The sequence below is a fragment of the Dendrobium catenatum genome, unplaced genomic scaffold (genome assembly GCF_001605985.2).
Source record: "Dendrobium catenatum unplaced genomic scaffold, ASM160598v2 fragScaff_scaffold_264, whole genome shotgun sequence".
Lineage (NCBI taxonomy): Eukaryota > Viridiplantae > Streptophyta > Magnoliopsida > Asparagales > Orchidaceae > Dendrobium > Dendrobium catenatum.
Genome location: NW_021318726.1, coordinates 2,220,902 through 2,239,892, shown reverse-complemented (window position 1 = coordinate 2,239,892; position 18,991 = coordinate 2,220,902). Strand labels below are relative to the sequence as shown.

The 18,991-nt window shown below is 36.3% G+C and overlaps 1 protein-coding gene across 1 annotated transcript; it reads right to left on the bottom strand.

Moving 5' to 3' along the window:
* Positions 1-77: 77 nt before the first annotated feature.
* Positions 78-12,050, bottom strand: LOC110099113 (nitrate regulatory gene2 protein-like). The gene is made up of 4 exons (XM_020826166.2): positions 10,658-12,050; positions 10,378-10,529; positions 3,736-3,959; positions 78-555 (listed from the first exon to the last, which is right to left on the bottom strand). Exons 1-4 carry the CDS (start codon positions 11,949-11,951, stop codon positions 546-548), a joined length of 1,680 nt encoding a protein of 559 aa, XP_020681825.1. The 5' UTR covers positions 11,952-12,050; the 3' UTR covers positions 78-545.
* Positions 12,051-18,991: the final 6,941 nt, after the last annotated feature.

Here is an 18,991-nt window from a genome sequence, read left to right as displayed (position 1 = left end):
CACGTGTCTGAACCGTTGATCGATGACCTCATCAAAACCAATAGCTGCTGTCAATTAAAGGAGAAAATTAACGATGACTTGAAGGAAGTTCATAACGGAGATCAGTTCTAATATTGACAAGCTGAGGCCAACTAAGGAGAGTCTGTGGTAAGCCTTGGTGGAGAGAGTTCACTACATCTAAACCTATAACCTTAACGAGAAGAGGTCAGCAACAAGAATTCTGTTGAGAGGTGATTTGCAAACTGAAAATTGGCGATCAATCTTCCATGTGGCTGACAACTACATTCCCATGACAAAAGACAATAACGGATTGAAGGTCAAGCCACTTGTCATTTTTCCACGGTGGCAGGCTTTTAATCTAATAACTGAGAGGAAGAGGAAGACCTGCAAGCTCATTCACAAGCAATAACTAGCAGTGTCGAGATCATTGAAAATGGCTGACAAGGTGGTGACTTGAACTGGAAATCAATAATTGCAATTTTTGTATTGTAATGAACATATCTTTTTGTGGCACAGAAGAAAATCGCCGAACCAGTTTTCATTTTTCAGGAAGACCTGCAAGTTCTCGGCGAGAGGATAGCAACGTCAAGATCATCAATTTTGGACAATAAGGCGGTGACTTGAACTAGAAATCAATAAATATAATTCTAGCATTCTTAAACTCATCTTTGATATCAATGAAAATATCTTTTTGCGGTCGTGAATGTAGGCAAACATCCTCAAACAACTTCTCACATCTTGTTATTTTCTTGAATGCTCTTATTTTCCATTCCCATTTGTGTCATTGCTATATATATATAATAGGAAAAACCATTCCTCTGTCTCCATCTTTTATTGCGACATTGAGATTGTTTATTTCACGAAGAAGAAGGTGCCTCTTATTTTTAAGAGCACTAATCTTTTTAACAGTCAAGTCAAGCTTAGAGTAACAAAATGTTCATTAGAACAAATCCGATGCATGGTTTCAACCATTGCTCCCACCTAATGCTTACTCTAAAACCATAAACTAAATCTAGTTGACAAAAAAGTGCACCAAAATAATAAGATTAAGCACTTATATTTAAATTACAAACATCTGGCATACATCACTATCACTTAGGCGTCAACTAAAAATATAACCCTCATAAATTCCATAAAAATGGTAACTCAGCATCGAAGAGTCACAATTGTCAAAGATTGGGTGCGGAACCTTATTCATCATAAGGTTAATTAGCAGCAGAAGAAAAATACCAGTATGTCACATAAGATAGCCCAACACTCAAAAGCTACAAACACAAGATATCCCAAGTTAGATTATAATTATGCATAAACAATATACTGACAAATATATATAATCCAAAGCATGCAGCCACCACAGTTATAAACTTAAAGTTAAGTGTGTTCATTCAAAAGTACTTCTACAATAGGAAGCACACACAAAAGGGACAAAATTATGAGACCGTTACACCACCAACAACAACAACAACAAGCCTTTATCTCACTACGTGGGGTCAGCTACATGAATCCTTTTTTGTCATTGTATCATGTTAAAAGTCAAATTCTCATTTAAATCTAATAAAGAAAGATCATTTCTAATATTTTCTAACCAGATTTTTTAGGTCTACCTCTACCTTTCTTAACATAAGTCAAATCTAATACCTCAACTTTCCTAACCGGATCATCGGAAGGCCTCCTTTTAATATGACCAAACCATCTAGGAGACTCTCTCTAATCTTATCTTCCACTGGAGCTACTCCAACCTTATCATGTATATGCTCATTTTGCATCCTATCTCTAAGGGTAAAGCCACTCATCCACCTAGGCATTCTCATCTCTACAACACTTAACTTAGTATTATGATTCTCTTTTAATGGCCAACATTCGGCACCAAAGCTTATGAGACCGTTACACCAAAGCTTATAATTTCTTAATGCTTAAGAGTTTAAGCAGGTACAAATGATATCATAGCAATACACCACATAGAAGATAAGAACTGTGTTATGACATGGGAGCAACTTCTTAAACACTTTTTGTAACTTCCCTAGAAAGGGTTATAAATGATACCCTTTGTAAAGGGAATATAATCATGTGGTCATTAAACCAAAGCTTTCAATATCTTAATGGCAAAGTTTGAGCAGTTACAAATGATACCATAACAATACACCAGATAGAAGATAGGAATTAAGTGTTGCACAACATAAAGCGCCACACCATGGGAGAAAACTATAGATCCTTATTGGGATAAAGTACTATGGGGAGAGCCACCTCTAGAATCCTATCTGCTATACATATGATTATGGGTTATATGTAAGGGTATTGAGAAAAACGTCAGTTTATCAAATGGGGGAAATTATGAAATCCCTTAATTAGAATGAAGCAAAACTCTTAAAAATCAAGAAGTATTTTGATGTAAACATCATAATTTCATTAGAAACTCAAAAGTTAAGCATACTCGTGCAGGAGAGATCATAAGACATGCGACACCTTTAAGAAGTTATACTAAGGGAACTAAATCATGAAGCCATTAGATCAAAGTGGACAATATCTTAATAATTGAGATTTCAAGGTATAACACAAAAGCATTAGAAGATATAAGTAGGATGAGCTAGCCTGGCATATTAAGCACTTCATAAGGTTTTCCCCTTAAGTCTATTCCAGTATAATAAGAACATTTTTAATCATTGTACCATAGTGTGGGATAGTAGCATTCGTCACAACAACCAGCTTAGAGGTTAATCGCCAATAGCCACCAAAGCATGTCCATGGTCGCTAAATCCTCCACAAATAATGATTAGATCCTAGTGAGAAACAGTAAAAGCCTAGGCGATGACTTACACTAATAGCTTTTGAATGATGAACATTAATCAACAAAGCTCCATCGATGATCAATGGACCTAGATCTGCGATAGTTATTGCTAGCCATTAGCCAACAAATCTCATCTAATGCTAGCTAGAGTTCAAAAGAAGGTTGTTAGAGGCTTGCGGGTGTTGACTGTAGCAAAGTATGTGAATTCAAATCAACAATGTCCAATGACTAATATCATGAGGTGATGATGACAGCCATCAATGAATAAATTAATGTTTTGGAGCTTAAACGAGCTTGTAGAAACACATTAGCGGAAACCCTATTAAGCACCTGTTAATTCATAAGGGCGCATCAATGCTTTGAGATGGTTGAGTTCACGAACTTATAGGCCTACAGTTAACCCATCAATGCTAGCCCTCTTAGGCTTTTGTTAACAGCAGGTAAACTATCATTACTTCATAAAGAGCCAGGCTAATAAGTAAACCTGGCCCCTTATGAATTTGACAAAAACAGATGGGATAATAATTAAATTGATGATGATTATAACAAAGATAATGACAAAAATGTAAAACATGTCAGTGTATTGCTAAATTGACATGCTTACTCTGGCTAAGATGCGCAATACAATGGTATCAAAATTCAAACTTAAATTCTGAAATAAAATGCAGTTTCAGGAAAGAGAAATTATAACATGGTTGGAAGAAATGGGAAATAATAAGCATAAAAAACATGAAGGAAAAAAAATATTCTGGATTAAAAAGGCTGCAAAGTTAAAGAGTTCAAACAAATCAAAATCCATCTCAAAAGAGCTTGAAATAAATTGCTGAACATGACAATTTTGAATAAAATAAGTTCAGAAAATAACACAATAATTATCTTTATTGTATAAATAATGCGATTTGGATTAAGAAATTACGCATAAAATGTGCTCAAAATCAATAGTGGCCTACCCCTGGATGAGTTCATATATCTGTGGCCATAGCTCTTCATCTCTCAACACATTAATCTTTGTTGATATAGAGTTAACAATCTGGATTGCTATCATTATCTGTGTTGACAACTTCCTTAATAGTTTTTGAGTTGCATCAATCTTATGAGCTTCCGCACCACTTTCATCCAGGCGTTGCAGCTTTTTGCTGTTTCTATCATGAAGCAACCGCATCTTTTCCTCAATCTGATGAAATCTCAAAACGAAGTATAAACACCAAATAAGGGAAAATACCATCAAAATCCTGCATCTTAAGAAAGGTACAGTTCTAGACATCATTACTTCTGCAACAACAGAAAAGAAAAACCTTAACAAGAAACATCCCTAATATTGGATAGTCCACTGCACGAACCACAAAATCACAAAAGCTAAATTAATTCGTTCACAAGCAAAATGGAAATTTATTCCTTGTGAAGCCATAATTAACAAATAACCATAAGAGATGACTACCATTTATCGCAGTTAAAGAAATTTTGCTCATGATCATGAAACACAACCTACAGAACATTATTAGTGGGAACCATTGGCAAAATATTCAAATGATCCAGGAACTGATAGCCCTCATGCAGTAGGTGCAGCTGAATATGAAGCAAAATTAGTAACTTAGCTTGAATCATTCCATGCGTATGTCTTTACACCTTTGCTATCAAACAAAACAACTGACAATTAACATTCTAAAAGTTAACAAAGAAAATGATTTATAGCTCAAAAACATTTTTTTCCCAACAACAAAATAGCCATCACCCCAGTAAATTTAGTACATTGAAATACCAAAGGCAAGAAAATATTAGTTCAAACGTGTAAGCAAGAACGGAAAAATGCAGATTGGGAAAGTTGTTTCTACACCCATAATCTCAGGTAATTGCACTCTAAATGCTTAATTCCAAACCATAAAAGAAAAAACCCCCAAAAAATAAAAACCAAAATTAAAATAAAAACCACATAAACATCGAGGAAAATTAAGGAGCTCATGGGGTGAAGGGAAGCCATAAAGCAAGTTCTCCACGCTGCTCTACATACCTAATTTGGTCCATTTGGGTCAGACTCAGTAAGGCAAACTAAACTTAGGGATTACCTATGCTAAGCCAATCTAGGGGTTTAACCATGCTAAACTAGGAGGGTTAGAAAAATCAACTAGAATTAAAGTTATTTGATATGCTTCTTGATCTATATCAAAAAGGGGAAGACACCTTTTGAGTAGGTATGGACTCCTTAAGGAAGAAGAAGAGGAACAAGAGAGATTAGTAAAGGAAAACATAAATCTTATTTCTTGAATTCAATTATAACATATGGTGTCTATTTATAGAGGTTTACGAACCAGTTTTGAATTTAATAGAAGTTCATACCAACTAGTTTAATACCAAGTAAAATAAAAGAACTAAAAATGGAGGTTGGTTTAATGCTGAAATAAATTGATCCAGGAGTTGTTGTAATCGCCGGTTGTTTTAGTGCTTCCAATCTTTAAAAGATTTGCTTCCTTCTTCTTTTATGATAGACATAAAATATTTTATTATCTCAATGCTGATTTTCTAAATGGTTCACCCATTATTGACATTATTGTTGTACTATCTTCGAATCCAAAAGAACACATTGTTGCTTAATACTCCCATCGTCATGAAAAATAACATTGTCCTCAAGGGTTGAGAGATGAAAAAGAAGCAAAAAGAGCTTTCATGTGTAACCATTGGTACCAAGTGTTCGTTCACAAAAAAATTAGGCACAAGCCCCGCTTGTGGGTTAGGGTTTTATTCTTCATGAGGTAGATTAATTTTTAATTAACCAGTTTTCCCCCAATGTTCATATCAGGGTTTATTTATATTTGGGCTCTCAACTTCCCATGAGCGCAAGCCCACATAGTTAATTACCCCTCCCACTTGTATGAGAGCATTCTCGATTAAGGATGGGTTACTTTGGTATGATTTTGAACTTAAGTTTAGTACTCTGAGATTTATTTCGATTAATTAAATATGTATATGGGGGATGAAGGTAGACCCGATCAAGATCCCATGATTACGTCATCCCAACAATACTATTGATTCTCAGTCTACCAACGTTAACGTCCTATAAATCATAACATCCAGAATATGGTTAGCATCCATGGATTGCCTTCTCTCAGGTATCCCAAGTGGACCAAAGAGATTGAGTGTAAATTTTAGATTGTTATAATTTTAGAGTTTAATTGATTTAGTAGGCTTGTTAGCATATAAGCTATCCTGAATGTGATTTACGCTTTGAACAGTGATTTAATTTGGATAGGTTTTACATCCATTAGAATGCCAAAAGTTGACTTGGTTAGGGCTTACATCCATTAGAAGGCCTTAATTTAATTAAGTTTGGACTTATTGCTCTATTTGTGAGCTCCCCGTATTGTGGGTCTTACAACCTAGCCTTCTATGCTAGACTTCCTGATAGATTTGACTAAGGCCGGACTTACAGCCATTGGAACGCCCTATGATTTATTTGGGACGAGGCTTATTGCTCTATTTAGTTCTCCGATAGTTTTGAATGACTTGCTTTACATAGTCATTATATGCTTTAGTGGAAATAACTTTAATTTGTTAATAGGTATTTGATAGTTATAACTAATTGACCTACGTCTTAAGTAACTCGTGCAAGTGTTTCTTGCCCCAAATCTAGGATGATTTTAAATTACAAGTCTTATTACCTTGCATTTTGTGCAAAGCAAGCCGTTTCATAATATCTTACTAGGGCCCTTGGATTGATGAGAAGCTAGTGTGCTTAGATTTGGATCTTTGACCAATAACTTTGATTAACTGAGTCGGTATTTCTTTTCTTTTTCTTTTCCTTCATTTAATCGACAAAGTAATATTGTTGTTGTTATGATTTTGTTCCCAAATTTAAATATAATATGGGTCATCTCCTTTTTTTTTCCTTCACTTGTAGTTTGGTGTAGGGCTGATCATTTGGTTTACTGGTTTCGGTGGGTGACAATTGGAGACGAGCTGAAGAGGGGCAGCGATAGTTCATGAGGTTGAAGGGAGGAGGGGGGCGTTGCATTGCTTGAGAAGAGTTGAGAGAGCTAGACAGAACTTCCAAAAAAGAGATCCCCCTCTATAAACTTTGGATTTCTCTATATGAACTTAAAAGACCCTCCCTTTTCTCTTGTTCTCAATGAGAAATTAGCACTGAGAAAGGAAGCGGAGAATGTAGGGTGGTTGTTGAAGATGTGGGTTTCTCCAACAAACTAGCATCGTGCAGGTAGTTTGAACGTGTATGCTACTAGCGTATTATGGCAACTACATAGTGGTGGCTTGAACAGGTAAGTTGGTTGAGATGCTTAATTCCAACTTATATTATATTATTAAAAGAAAAACAATAGCATGATAGATTTTAGGAACATGTGAAAGCATTTTCATAGTTCTCGTTAAATCGTAGAGTAAAAGAATTAAAGAATTATTACTTTTAGAATATTTCTTCTTTCATTGTTACATATTTTTTTAGCAAAAATTTAATAAATTTGTTTTGGATAGACATATTAAAAAAATTTTGAAAGTTGTTCCATCATATTTAAAACAATTAACATGATTTTTTTATGAAGATGTATATATCTTCATTAAAATATTTATTTAGCAAATCTTAAATAATTATTAATCGCAAAAACTCATATTTTCAAAATAAAATCTAATTTCAAGCTATGATGCACAAACACGGACACGGCAACACGGATATGACACAACACGGACACAGGACACGTCAAATATTGAAAATATAGGACACGGACACGAGTTGGACACGGTATTATAATTTTTATATTTTAAAAATAGTATATAAAAATTGAATAAGTATAATTTAAAAATAATCAGTCATTTAATTAGAATTTGTGCTTAACTATTAGGATGTCGAGAGTTGGATGTTGGTGCCATTTATTAATCATTGAGAGAGAAGATGACAATGCTGTCGAGAGTCGGGCATTGATGTTATATTTTCAAGTCGAGCTCAAATTCTTCAAATTATACTTTAATTTGAACATTAATATACTTCGTACATTGATTTGTCTAATAAGATTTTCATAAGCAATAACTGCTTTGACCTTTTGACTAATAAGATTTTCAATTTGGGCTGCTAGCGCTTTTGCGGCTTTTCCCATCCAAATGGGATTGCACAACTCCTTTTTATAGTAGTTAGTGTGGTTTCTCAGGTTCTGCATGTGTTTAATAATAATATCTAAAGGGGTGCACTATTTGGATAAAATAAAAAATCCAATCCAAATTTGATCATATTTCGTTAGTTAGATATGGTTGTTAAAGTTTTCATTCAAGTATTAGTCTTCATATTGACTTCCTTTGATTTTTGATCAGTTATTAGATTTTTGTTTCATTAAAATAGATTAAAAAAAAGTTATACTAGTTTCTTCAAGTATTAAATCAACAAAATCCAAAAACTATAAATAAATAAGTGACAAAAAAAGATCACGAATAAAATCAATTGAAAAAAGATTGGCTCAAGAATTATGTTATTTATCTTAAGTCTTAATCCAACCCAACCAAACCTAACCTAAAGGCCTCATATAAAAATGAATTAGCACATGCTTGTCAAGCATAATTGATAACATGAAAATGAAGGGAAAAAAATGTTGTAGATAAATAAGAATCTAATAGGAAATACTTGAGTTCGCAAGTAACCCTAAGAAATACTTGAGTTTGCAAGCAATCATATCGCCAATTGGAGAGAAAACAACGAGAATAGAGCAAAAATTTGGGCGTAATCAGCCCCAACACAATAAAATAGCAATAAACGAAGCAAGCAAACCAACAAGAAAGCAAGATACAAGTGATTCTCTATTCGAGAGGAGGATCATTCTCTCCCAATCTCTAGACGTAAAGTCTAGAGCCCTCAAACTCCAAGAGACTCCAAGAGAAACTCAAATCTAAGCATGCATTTCCCTTCCCCTTACCTCTCCTATTTAAAAGCTCTCCATAGCCCAAGCCCTTTCCTAAAATATAATTTTCAAATAAATTTAAATCCCTTGGGCCCCACATATAGGCAGCAACCCAAATTAGGTAGGGAGGGAGGCGGTTTTGAACCGCCTCTTGTAAACAATTGTTGGGCCGGTTGAGGCGGTTCCCTCTGAACCGGAACCGCCTCAATAGGCGGTTCCACAGAAACCGCCATATCAGAATCATAGTTGAAGCTTCTAGCTGTATGATTTCAAACAAGAGTTCATGTGCCTACCTGCATAGAGGTTTGTTTTTAATGTGGATAATATTTAACATACATATTGAAATTATAAACGTATACAAAGATTACTCAGAATTTTTCTTAATACATGCCATTTAGGTTAAAGTTGATTAGGTTCAAGACTAAAGTGAATTACATTTGGGTTTATTTGGAACCAAACTGAACTAAAGAAATTAAAGTTTAGTACAATTCAATTCAGTTTTAAAAAAAAAAAAGATATGGTTGATTTGATTTTCTGAATTTTACAACTGAACCCAATTGGTTTAGCTAATATATATGAACTATACCAACCAAATGCACATCCCTAGTTGCTTCGTTTCATAGTAAATGCTGCATAAGGAACATAAAAAGGTTTTATCCATGTAAAAGAACAATTACATGGCTTAAATAAAAAAATTGGATATGTAAATTATTACTCTTCTTCCATATCCTTGATTATGTGTAAGAGTTGAAGCATTCCAAAAGAGACAAACTTCTTGTTTAAGAGTTAGGTTTACTTATCATTTCACTTGTTTCCCCCTTTTCTTCTCTTTTTCTCTCTTTTCTCTTCTTTAACTATTATTATTTGAAATTATGAAAAAAAAAAATTAGGTCAATTAAAATTTGATGCCCTTTCTATGTCAGAAATTTTCAATCATTTTTTGGGTTTTCATGATCTGTAATTTCTTTTCATCAAATTCTATTACAAACTAAATAAATTTCACTATAGTTATATTTTAATTATTTTCAATTTCCATAAAAAATAATAAATAGCTAGTTTATTTTCCAGTAAAAATTGCATGTTTATTGCATCAGTGGTAAATCTTTATTGCTTTGTAAAAATTGCTTGCTTATTGCATCAGATGAAAATCTTCATTGCTTGTTAGATTTACATCAAAAATCCTTTATTCGGGAATATACTCCATTAGAAGAGCCTAGCACAACAAAGTTCCAAAAATTGGACCAGACATTACACCAGAAGTAGGTAAGGCTCAAGGTTCAAGTTCAACTAAAATTCAACATAGGGTTTAAACCACAAGATTTAATAAATATTAAATTTATTTAAATATTACATAAATGATGCAATAATGATTCAAATATGTATCATGCGAAGTTTGCAACACGCCCGTGAGTGTGAGGAATGGAATTGCACACTTATCTATGCTTAAGAGATAGAAAGATATTAGACATATGGGGTAGTGGAGAGAAAGGGAAATTTGAATCTTGAAGGAATTTTCTACTTTTCAAGTGTGAGCAAACTTTCCAAGGATGTTCCGTTATGAAAACCATGAAAGTAGAAAATCCTAAACACAACATTGCACCCAAACTTCAAAGGGAAAGAAAGGATTCACACAAGAATAAGAAAACCATAACAATTCACGTCAGCAATTGATGGACATCAAAATAGAAAGACAGGCACACATACTCTGACTTCATCAAGAAGCTTCTGTTCCCAAACGTACAGCTTCTGCAACGTTGAAGAAAGATTCCCAGTGCTCATTGCTTTATCCTCTACATAGACTAAATCTTCATCCTTCGATATAGAGACAGGAATCACGCACAACATTCTCGAAGATACTGTTTCCCGGATTATAGAACAATGGAAAATCAACAATAAACAATGAAAAATAAACGATGAACAAAAGCAAAGATATTCTTACTTAAAAAAGAAGATAATGACAACAGAAAATGCAGCGTTCATTCACCTGCAGAAGCACAGCCTTTGCTGCTATAAGGATGCTTTCCCACCTCTAGCATCTTAGCAAGTTCCTTGGTCGATTCAGCTGCGCCTTCAAACTGGGCTCTAATGTCACTTGCAACCTCAGATACGTTATGATATCTTCGAGGAACCACAACACTCCTCCGAATCTCTTGGGGTCTCTGCAATTCATCACTAACAACATTCTTCTCAACAAAAAAATCCTCATCCTTCGGCTTGGGATGGTAGCTCGAACTGTCCACAGCATTTCCAACAACATCGTCCTTTTCAACCGAGGCAGATTTATTCGAATTCTCCGGTACAGCCCCGACAGATGTGGAAGGTACAAACTTTTGGTCTCCATAGGCTTCCTTTATGACTTCCTGGTCATCCTCTTCAAGATCAGGGATCCCTTCGTCTTCCCTCACCTCTTTTGAGCTCCTACTGGGACTGTAAGGTTGATAATAGTTATCAAAAGCCCCGAAAAGGTAGTCCCAGGTCGACGTCCTGGGAGGGGAAGGAGGAGGCGGAGCCGCCGCCCGAGAAGTGGATGCTTTGGAGTTCGCTCCCGCGCCAGCAGTAATAGGCTGAGATATCGCACGTGGAGGAGATGAAGAGTCAAACAAACCATAGTAATTATGCTGGTAGGCGTACGGCAAGGGATAAGGATGCGAATTGGGGTTCTGCGTCGGATAAGCGTAGCCATAAGGGTAAGAGGAGGAGGAGGAGGGTGGTTCAGAGACCGAGCCGTATTGAACTTGCTCAGGGCTTCCCACCCGCTGCTCAATTGAAATAGAGGAAGGAGGAGGATTACTCTTCGCGTAGTGCAGATTGACTAAGGTGGGGCCGCCGCCGCCTGGTGTCTCATGGTGTTCGGGATGGAAATGACCCGAAGAATCATCTTCAGAGTGCAGCGGAGAGATGTCGTCGGAATCGGAGTCGTCGGAGTGGAAATGAATATGAGATCCAGAGTGAGATCGAGAATGAGAGCGCACGGTAGAATTCGCAACCGCTGGCGTAGACATCACCGCCGGCGCCGATGATAACGAGGACGCAGGTACAGAATCCCCCTTACGATGACCCGGAAGAGTGAGAACAGGAGAGCTATCCGGATTCGCTCCATGGCCACCATCAAGAACTCGATGCAAGGCAATACCGACTGATCGGAGAGAATCTGCGTAAGCTGCGTGTGCATCTGCAAGCGCATAGCGATGCCTTATGGCTTGAGCAAGTAGATCGCATCTCTTGCGGCAGAGAGCGAGCGCCTCCAGCTCCTCGAGCTTAGAACTACTACAGCCCATCGGACAAGCCAGAAACGTAAACGATTTTAATGGCCCGGAAACCAAAAACCCGCGTAGAACGATCACCAAAACAACCGCATCGCCGGGATGATCTTGATGCGGGCAATTTCAGATCTAGGGTTTTGGGGCGGGGAAATGGAGGAGGAAGGTAGGGGAATCTTCTTTTGCTTTAGTGTGACAGCTCGGAGTGCTTCGTCGGGATGTACAGAGGTAAAAGCCAAAGCCCATGGCATCTCCTTTGGACTATTGGAAGACACTTGTTTCTCTATTACTATTATTTTTCATTTATAAAATAGCCAGTAGAACGCGCACTTTTTACTGTTCTAAGGTTGAAAGCGAGGTAGTCTCCATCGCCGGCAATATTTCGAGGCGGCGCCGCCGCTTGAAAAGTCATCATACAGTCGCCGACGTCGCCGTCCACGGGCGACTTCTAAGGCCGCCTTCTCTTTCTTCTCTCCTGCTATTTTTATTCTCCAATCAATCTTTTCTTGTAAAGGAAGTCTCCCTTAGAATGTTTGTCCAGTATTTTTTTTATTGACTTTTTTTCACTCGCCAGTATCTACAGGTATTTAGGAGGAACAATTATTACGTCCTCCTCCGACTGGATGCTTGGTCGTAGGCAAAAAAAATTCGGTACCGAGATGTACTGAGTTTTTTAAAAAATTCGGTAAACCTCAGTACCGCATTTTTTTTGCCTACGACCGAATGCTTCTTGCATTCGGTCAACCGAACCAAATAAAAGTTCATTTAGGAGAGTAATCCTTAATTATATTTGTCTTAAAAAAATCAATAATTTATGTAATTAATTATTTGAAAATTTAATTTAAATATGAAATAAAGAGATTGTAAGGGGGTTAGTTGGAAAAATAAACACTATTTTCTTAATGCTTCCCACTCTTTTTTTTCATCCAAAATCATGAATAAAACTAATTAAAAATAAAGATCAATAAAAACATATCAAAATCAAATCATTTAATTTTTTTTATTTCAAAATTTTAGATATTATTGTTAATTTAATTTAGTTTTTATATAAAAATATTTTTTTAGAAACAAAAATAAAATCATCTTAAATGAAGCCCAAATCATATAAGGTAACTCTGCTGACTCTCCTTAATTTTTTCATGGGGGGCTGGGTATTCCATCTATTAATTCCCTCAAGCACAGCTATGCTTGCTCTATCATTTGGAGATTTTTAAATGCTGATTCCCTTCTCTTCTCTTGGTGGAGAGCTAACTATCAATCTCTTTGGAAGCCTCAGGTCAAAAGTAACTCTTACTATTGGACTTATTTATGTGCTAAAGCTAATGAGATCAAAAGCAGACTTGCTCTTTCTGTTAACTCCTCAAGCAAACTTTCTTTCTTTTGGGATCCTTGGTGTAGGGGTTTTTCGGTGGCAGACCATATGAGGAGCTTGAATATCAATTCCAGTTTTATTTCTTCCTCTGACTGCACTGTCTCCCAGTTTATTTTAACTGATAATTGGAATCTTCCTAGCTGCTTGAGCAACCAACTGGCTGCTATCATCCATTCTGTCCCTATTGATACTCATACTGAGAACCACCTCTGGGAAAATAAACATAATCCATCCTTTTTGGATTTCAATTCTCAGTTTTATGACAACTGGAGCGTGGTCCCTTGGCATAATTACATCTGGCATAAACATAATGCCCTTCGTTTCTCGGTCTACGCTTGGATGATGTTTAATGGGGGCTTAAAAACTGCTGATGTCCTTGCTGTTCGGGGTATCTTGGTTCCTAATACCTGCTGTTTCTGTTTCAATGACAGGGAGACTATTACCCACTTATTTTATGAATGCAGCTACAGTTTTTAAATTGTTAGAACTCTCTTCCCCTGGTTGCATAATCTTTTTATGAGACCAAATTTCCACCAGGTCTTTGGTAGCATTTGCGAGCAAGGTTTTATTGCTAAGACTAAGAATCATTACCTTCTCATGGCTGCTGCCTCAGTTTATTTTATTTGGAGGGCTAGAAATGATAGATTGTTTGGTGGTACTATTGACAGCAAAGACACTATTATAGCCAAAATCAAGAAAGCTGTGCTATTAAAAAATCTGAGATGGACAAAGTAAAATCATTTGGAACTGGTTCTGGGATTATTTGTGTCTCTGGACACCTCCTTTTTGTCTTCCCTGCCTTTGCCTGGTTGGTGGTTTCGCATGTTTCAGATGGTGCTTATCATTCCGTTAGTTGCTGGTGGCTGAGGGATAATTTTTGCTGGACGATGATGAATGCTGAACCTGTTTCAGCTGCTCCTTGGACGGCCCTTGGGCAACCAGGGGCTACGCTCAAAATTTTTGACCCAATCGTGCATTTGACCCTTCGAGTTTTTGAGCTTTTCTGAGTCCATGGGCTTTGCCCTTCTGTTTTTGTTTCATTACAGAATTGTATTTTCCTTATTTAGAATCCTAAATCTCTTTTTGTTATTTGAGATTTTTGGATTATAGTTTTGATTACTTTTCTTACTTGTAACCTCTTTAGCAATGAGATGGGCTTTATGCCCCAAAATTTCCCCAAAAAAAAAAAAGCGAATATGAATGAAAGCTTTTAATGTCTCGTACGGAACAAAAATTAAACCAAAACAGAAAATTACCCACAGCGTCTTCACCGCTTGCCACGTGGATATCAGTGCAACGTTGCACAAGAAACGATGAGTGGAAATGGATATCCACGCCAGCACTGGCCAGTATTTATTAGTGGCGGGGACCCAGGAGAACAAAGGTTGGCCCGTGGGTTCAGAACTATAAATTTTTGTGGGGTCCGGTGGCGACATTTGGCTTTTAATAATCGCCGGGAGTCATTGTGGCCAAATGATCAGGTGACTTTACATGCCAATCCAATGAAAATAATTGGTCAAATTAGTCTACATAGAAATGGGATTCGAGATCTATAGAAATAATAAGTGAATGGAGGAGGGAGTCATTATTTTGTGTGTATATCGGATTGGAGAATCATCCCGTTAAGTATCGGATATTCTACAGTATCGAAGGGTATTGAGTGCGGGTACTGAATTGGGTACACAGCAATGAGGTGATGTGGCGCAATTTTATTGGTCTTCAGATATCCTCCGACTCCGTATAGATTAATGAATCAGGAAGAAGAGGATGGTAGGGTACATAAAAGAAATCTTGGTCTAAATTTTTTTTTCTTTTTAGGATATTAAAGTCAATTAAGACTTATTTATACATATATTATATAAGCAAGTTTCGAATATAAGATCTCTTAGTTGGTAATCAAAACTCTCAACCAATAGATCAATGTGAGCTATGTTGATCAATCTCTTTTTATTGTATATAAAAATAAAAATATGGAGAAGGCAGAAGATGTTGGGGTTGTGGTAAAGGCATCTTAAAGTTATGAGACACAAACAAGGTGTGCGAATATGTAGTTGTGTAAAGACAAGCGTGCGAGCAAAGGTAACATGGTATATCCTTTATACGTCTGGTTCAAACTAATTTGGATTTTAACATAAGTGAAAAGTATGGCGAGTTTAAAATTTTCTTAAGGGTTTATTTGATTTGAAGGGCTTTGAATATGAATTATTTCAAATGTAGGGTTTTTGAAAGTATTCGTAATTGGTTTAATAAAAATAAATCCAAAATATAATTTTGAGGGTTTTTTTGACTTCCAAGTACACTACAAGGCATTGTATTGTTGTTAAACGGTTCTTATATATAATTATATTGCATTATCAAGGATTTATACAGCCTTGGAGAGCTTATGATGGCGAAAAGACTTTGTTCACAATTGTCCCTCTTCCCCAAGTCAACAATGAGTTAACTGTCCTACTTGATCATACGCATTCGAAGAGGTAAATTTATTTATGATGTTTCATCTTACTAATTGTGTGTTTTCCCATGTCATGCCTTTTGCATTTAAATAAATGGTATGCTTCTCCTGTCTATTTTTTTCTGTCAACATTTGATCGTACAGAAATGGCAATCATGGTGGAAATGATAGTCCTACTGAATAGCATAAGTGTGCAAGGCGCTCCTATAATACAAAGACCATCAAAGTTGAGCTTAGCTTTGCAGCTAAAATCCCATTGCAATGCATTGCACTGGGCCGTTGGCCAAGAGATTGAAAACACACAGGAAGCATCGTGAGTGCTTGATATCATTTTGCGACAACAAGCTGCCAAGCAGTATGCATATCAAGTTCCCTGCATTTTTACCTTGAATTATCTCAGAATTGCTTAAATAGCCTGGTAATTTTGTTTATAAAATTTTTATGTAGGGGTTGCCTGCTTATACGCCAAGTTGAAGTTCTTTTCAACCGAAATATGTATTGATGTGGATATGGAGCTAGATCCCACACTTCAACAGTAATAGATATTGATTGACATTAGCATAGTTAAAAATTGATGTTGTGCATTTGCATTTGATAGAGATGATATTAGAGAAATTAATAATTTTGTATTTTTATATTTATTTATATCAAAGTTAAAAAGAGATTTTGATGTTAAATAGATGTTATTATTTTATAAACATTAATATTTTAAGTCTACCCGGGTCGGGTTATAGTCGACCCGTTTGAACCCGAGTCAGTTCAGGTTTAACCCGAACCCGACCCATGACACGAAATTGACACCCCTAGTGAGCATAAGCGTGCAAGGCACTCATATAATACAAAGACTATCAAAGTTGAGCTTAGCTTTGCAGCTAAAATCCCATTGCAATGCATTGCGTTGGGCCGCTGACCAAGAGACTGAAAACACACAGGAAGCATTGTGAGTGCTTGATATCATTTTGCGACAACATGCTGCCAAGCAGTATGCATATCAAGTTCCCTGCATTTTTACCTTGAATTATCTCAGAATTGATGAAATAGTCTAGTAATTTTGTTTATAAAAATTTTATGTAGGGGTTGCCTGCTTATACACCAAGTTGAAGTTCTTTTCAACCGAAATATGTATTGATGTGGATATGGAGCTCGATCCCACGCTTCAACAGTAATAGATATTGATTGGCATTAGCATGGTTAAAGATTGATGTTGTGCATTTGCATTTGATAGAGATGATATGAGAGAAATTAATAATTTTGTAATTTTATATTTATTTATATCAAAGTTAAAAAGATATTTTGATGTTAAATAGATGTTATCATTTTGTAAACATTAAGATTTTAAGATTAATGATTTATAAGATCATATTTTGTATGTTAATTGATGGATGTATTTGTAAAAGTATATGAATTAATATAATTTTCATTTTCTCCATGCAAATCTTTGATAATGATATTGATGAATGAATATATTTTTTGGACTCTATGCTTTTTATTATTATTATCTCAAGTTTTTAAAATTTGTGTTATTTCTTTATTATAAATTTATCTAGCTAATTGCAATATAAAGGAGTAATGGATTGATCTTAATTGTTATTGCCAAAAATCAGTGACCCAAATATTTTTTGTCGCTATTTGCTTTAGCGACCAAATTATCATTTTTAGCGACCAATTTTGTTGGTCGCTAATTATCTATTTTTTTGTAGTGATTTTATCTTCTGACTATACTTCTCCAATCAATGTTGCATAACTATGATTTTTCAACTATTGTCCCCCAATAATCTTTCTCCTACTACGATCCTTTGACCACCATCCTCTGACTATAGTCTTAAACCATCAACATTCACATACTATTTTCTGACTATCATCACCCCCTACAATCCTCCAACCATCACCACCGTTAGAATTTAATTATAGTCTCACAATCATTATCAACAGATTATAACTTCACAAATACAATCTCTTAATTATCGTCGTCTTACTATGACTCCCCACCACTATTGTGTTATTACAATATCTCAATCCCTAACATATAATTACAATCTTCTGAGCTTTATCACCAAACTGAAAGAGTAGAGGCACGATGATGCTGGAGACGAAGAAGACGAAGGCAAACAGAGAAGCAAGAGAAGAGGGAAAATTTATTATTCAAACATAATAAGTATTATAGAGCTATTTATATTAACTAATAGAGTACAGTAATCTCATGTGCAACATAAGCTTAAACTAATCCTTTCTCTAATATCCTCCCTCAAATTAAGCGGTCTGAGGTTGAACGGTTAATTTGTGACGAAGGAAATCAAAGCGCAGTTAGTGTCTGGGGAAATTTTAGTTGAGCTCAAATTGGAGAAATTTCTGTTCTGTCCCGGATCCGAGATGCAATGTGCTGAATGAGGATGTTGCCCGAAGCGATATGTTGTCAATTGAACTGATAATCGATTTCTATGTGTTTAGTCCGGGCATGAAACACCAGATTTTTGGCTATGGAAATAGCAGAAAGATTGTCGCAGTGAATAAGAGTAGGTGACTTCTGATCGAGCTGAAGTTCAGATGCCAGGCGACGAAGCCAGAGGACCTCCAATGTAGAGGTAGAGAGAGCACGGTATTCAGCCTCCGTGGAGGATTTGGCGACCGTCACCTGCTTCTTGACGGACCAAGAGATAAGATTTGGACCGAGGAAAGTGCAGGTGCCGGAGATCAACTTGTGATCCGAGATGTCGGATGCCCAATCGGCGTCCGTGAATGTTTGAAGTGTTGTGTCACCGGGAATAATGGGCAGACCAAAGGATTTGGTTCCGTTGATGTAACGAAGGATGTGCTTGAGCTGACTGAAATCTGTTGTAGTCGGATTTTGCATATGTTGACAAGCTTGATTCTTGGCATACGCGATATCCGGCCTGGTGATGGTCAGATATTGAAGCGATCCTGCGAGACGGCGATACATAGACGGATCGTGAAACGGTTCTGAATTGTGTGGTGGATGTCTGGAGGTCGGAGTGATGGGAGTCGGACACGGCTTGCTGTTGGTGAAGCCGGCTTCCTGTATTAACTTTTCAGCATAATGTTCTTGATGTAGGAAGAAACCAAATGCAGTTCGAGAGACCTGAATGCCCAGAAATAGGTTGATTTGGCCAAGTTGCTTAAGAGCAAATTGGGAATGGAGAGTTGCCAGGAGATCGTTGATGGTGGTAATGTTGTTTCCTGTAATTAGGATATCATCCACATAAATTAAAATAAAAA

What these genes read in the sequence shown, in the direction of transcription:
- LOC110099113 (XM_020826166.2), bottom strand. Translation starts at nt 11,951, where the DNA reads ATGGGCTGTAGTAGTTCTAAGCTCGAGGAGCTGGAGGCGCTCGCTCTC. An exon ending in CAAAGGCTGTGCTTCTGCAG is followed by an intron (nt 10,530 to 10,657) that starts GTGAATGAACGC and finishes TCCGGGAAACAG; the next exon opens with TATCTTCGAGAATGTTGTGC. An exon ending in AGCTTCTTGATGAAGTCAGA is followed by an intron (nt 3,960 to 10,377) that starts GTATGTGTGCCT and finishes AGATTTCATCAG; the next exon opens with ATTGAGGAAAAGATGCGGTT.